Source organism: Octodon degus, unplaced genomic scaffold (assembly GCF_000260255.1).
Source record: "Octodon degus isolate 3935 unplaced genomic scaffold, OctDeg1.0 scaffold00004, whole genome shotgun sequence".
Taxonomy (NCBI): domain Eukaryota; kingdom Metazoa; phylum Chordata; class Mammalia; order Rodentia; family Octodontidae; genus Octodon; species Octodon degus.
In genome coordinates, this window is record NW_004524580.1 from 28766505 (window position 1) to 28770178 (window position 3674).

Genomic DNA, 3674 nt, shown 5'->3' on the forward strand with positions numbered 1-3674 from the left:
AGAGCAGGAGTTGTGGCCCAAGCCTGCAATCCCAGCGCTGGAGCGGCTAAAAACAGGAGGATCACCACGAGTCAAAGCTGTGTCATAGGGAGAGCCTGTACCAAATACATAAATTTAAAAAAGAAAAAGTTCAGTAAGGGAGTGTGCCCAATATTATTCCATTTTCTATACAAGACCCAAGGCAGAGTACTCAACTAACTTATCCAAGCTGTGTAATGGCAGAGGCAGGATTTCACTTAACAGTTTAAATTTAGAGGGCTCCACTGTAAACCACGTATGTCATAGAGATGTAAAGATTAATTTAGTTAATATATGTGAACAACTTATACTCTGTAAATGTATTAATCTTTATCATCTTCATGGTTACACAGCCTTTTTTTTTTTTTTTTTTTTTTTTTTGCGGAACCAGGTATTGAACTCAGGCCCTTGCACTTGCCAAACAAGCACGTATTCTACTGAACTATCTCCCTGGCCCCTACAGAGCCATCTTGTGTTTTGGATCCCAATCCCAAATTCTTTCTCTTAACTATTATGAAACTGTTAGTTTCCTTTTCTTTTCTTTTCTTTTTAACTGCTGTAAAAGGAAAACATAGGCGGGCACCTAATTCCAGGAATGGGAATAGAGGGAGAGCTTGTCTGATGTCAACAAGCCCTTCTGAACTAAAGACACCAAAGCTAAGCCCTGAAAAACAAGTAGCAGGAGAAGAGGGAAGTGTAATCATGAGTTTTAAAGGAAAGACGCTGACAAAACAATACATAATTGATGACGCTTGAGCCCCACAATCGGATGGGTAGTGTCAGGAAATGAGGCTAGACATTTCACACCCAATTCCACGCGGGGAATGTTTTTGCATCTTGACGAATCTCGCCATCACCTGGATAAGTTAGCATTAAAAAAGAGGTGTTCAAACCAAACCAAACCAAACCAAACCAAACCAAACCCGGATGTTCAATCATCTGGCTTCTGGCGTCCCCCGTTGCCAGGGTAACCGGAAGCGCGCCCTAAGCTCCGCCCAGTAAACCACAGAGAACCGGAAGAAGCTTGAGCAGAAGGGCCGGAAGGGAAAGCGACTGCGGGTCCGTGTGGCTGGTTCTGAAATGACGACCTTAGTGCTGGATAACGGAGCCTACAACGCTAAAATCGGTTACAGCCACGAAAATGTCTCGTAAGTGTTCGAGTTCCACAAGGGACAAGGACCTAGAAGTTGTGCATGCAGACGCGCTCAGCGGCCCTAACCCGAGCCAGAAGGGTGCTCTGGTTGGAGCCGATTAGTGGCTGCGATGCTCTGAAACCGAATGGACTTCGGTTTGGTTTGGGCTGTGCACTCCGGAAGTGGGCTTTGTTTCATTTTGTAGCAAAAAAATAGCCAAGGAGAGTAGGCTTTTTGATGCATTCGTTAGGAAAGGACAAATAATGGTTCATGAACCTTCAAAAGTGGGCAACATTTGGGATGTATTGTGTTTCTTGGGGATGCGATTATAAATTTCATTGGCTCTTCAAAGTGTCAGATGACCTGCAAAATAAAAAAGCCACAGGGTCTCACTACACAGCTCGGACTCGTAACAATCATACTGTTGCAGCGTCAGCGTCGTAAAATAAAAATTCGACCTGGGATTACAGGTGGCCGGCTCAGCGTGCCCGGGGTTGGGGCCAGTGCACTGTGCGCTATGGGGGATCAAACCCTGGTCCCTGCGCTTGCCTAAGCAGGTGCTTGGTCCGCTGAGCTGTCTCACGTGGCCTTGGGCTTTGAACTTTACAAAGTCTGAGATAGAAGGTATAGAGACTAGCAGTAGCCTAATGGTTGGCCTGATTGATAAAGTCAACTAAACAGAAATAATGTACTAAAATGCATTCGTAAGGTGCATATTCATAAAATTTGTGTTTGAATAGATAACTTTTTTTTCGTGTCTGGGGATCAAACTTAGGTCCTCACATGTGCTAGGTGAGTGCTTTATCACTGAACTTGAACCCAGCTCTTCTTTCTTTCTTTTCTTTTTTCTTTCTTTCTTTTTTTCTTTTTTTTTGGTAGGGGAATCAAACTCAGAATCTTCCATTTACCAGACAGGTGCTGTTCTGCTGAGCTATATCCTGGGCCCTCTTATTTTTTTAAAAAATAACTCAAGGGGCTAGGAAGATAGCCCGGCGGCAGAAGCACCTGCCTGGCAAGCACAAGGTTCCGAGTTCCATCCCCTGCACTGGGTGCTGTGCTGACCCCAAAACCTATCGTGGTGGCACATGCCTGTAGTCCCAGCACTGGTGACGCTGCAACAGTACGATTACTATGAATCTGAGCTGCGTGGCGAGACCCTGTATCTGAAATGAATTAATTTAAAAAAAATGAATAGGAATATAAATTGTTAGTCTCTTTTTTTTTTTTCTTCATCTTTTTAGACAGGGTCTCTCTCTGCAGTTCAGACAGGCCTTGAGAGCTCACTTTGTACTGGCCTCAAACTTGCAACCGTCCTCCTGCCTCATCCTCTCAAACGCTGTGATCACAGGTGTGCATCGGCGTGCACCACCGTGCCCAGGCATTTGTTGATAGCCTTTGACAGCAATTTTGTTAGCACTTAAGGAATCATTTAGAGGTATTTGATAAGAATGAATACAAGGATATTCTTTATTGCTTCTATACTTTGTGTGCCATTAACTATAGAAAATAAGTAATAGGAAATTGGCTGCATGCACCGTAATACAACTGTGAGATTGATAGCAGCGCAGCTTCTTTCAGTTTTGGTGCTGGGCATTGAACACAGGGCTTTGCACTTTATTTATGTGTTTTGTGCAGGGTCTTGCTACGCAGGTTGGACTTGTAGTGTTCTTCCTGTTTTCAACCTCCCCAGTGCTGGAATTACAGGTGGCCGGCTCAGTGTGCCTGAGGTTGGGGCCAGGGCAGTATGTGGTATGCGGTATGGGGGATCAAGCCCTGGTCCCGGCCCTTGCCTAAGCAGGTGCTGGGTCGGCTGAGCTGTCTCACATGCCCTTGGGTTTTGTACTTTAGTAGTGCTTCCTGCATCTGTGCTTGCTTGGTATCTTTCTATCTCTGCCACCCACTCACTCTGTCTCTTAATTTAAGAAACAAAGTTTCACTATGTGGCCTAAGGTGGCCTTAAGCTGCAAGTCTATGGAGCCTTCCTGTGAGGGTTTCTGAGTACCTGCAATTACAGGGATGTGTTGCTGCAGACTGTCTATCCAGTTACTTTCTTTTTCTTTTGTTTTCTTTTTTTTTTTTTTTTTTTTTGGTGGCATGTTTTTAAAAATTATATTCTCAAAGAATATTTAAACATATAGGGGAAACAGTGCTTGTATGTAGTAAGTGCAATAAGCAGACACAAAACATTTGTACAGTGTGCTCCCAGTGTGGTGCGTGTGTACGTCCCTGTGTGTGGTAATAGCACTGATTTGTCTCTTTCCAGAGTGTAAGTTCATGAAGGGCTACAACAGTATCTAAAAGTAGTTCCTACTTCTGTATCCTTTCAGCAGAGTTCCTTGGAAAAGTGAGCGTTAGCCGAGTAAAGTAGGAAAAAACAAGATAAACGTGTGTCCTAGAGGAAGCAGGGGAGGATGTGGTGGGAAGCCAGCATCCTTTTGACTGATTGACAATCTTTTGCTTTATGAAAATTTAATTTTAGGCTGGAGTTGTGAACTTGTGAGTCCATCCCCACTAATCTTTTTT

At 44.0% G+C, this 3674-nt stretch overlaps 1 protein-coding gene across 1 annotated transcript in view; it reads left to right on the forward strand.

The window, feature by feature from the left end:
- Nucleotides 1-845: 845 nt before the first annotated feature.
- Actr6 (ARP6 actin related protein 6 homolog) overlaps nt 846-3674 on the forward strand; it is a 23516-nt gene continuing 20687 nt past the window's right edge. Inside the window, exon 1 of the mRNA XM_023718125.1 lies at nt 846-1166. Coding sequence (XP_023573893.1) covers nt 1099-1166 — 68 coding nt within the window. The 5' untranslated portion in view covers nt 846-1098. The remainder of the gene's footprint in view (nt 1167-3674) is intronic.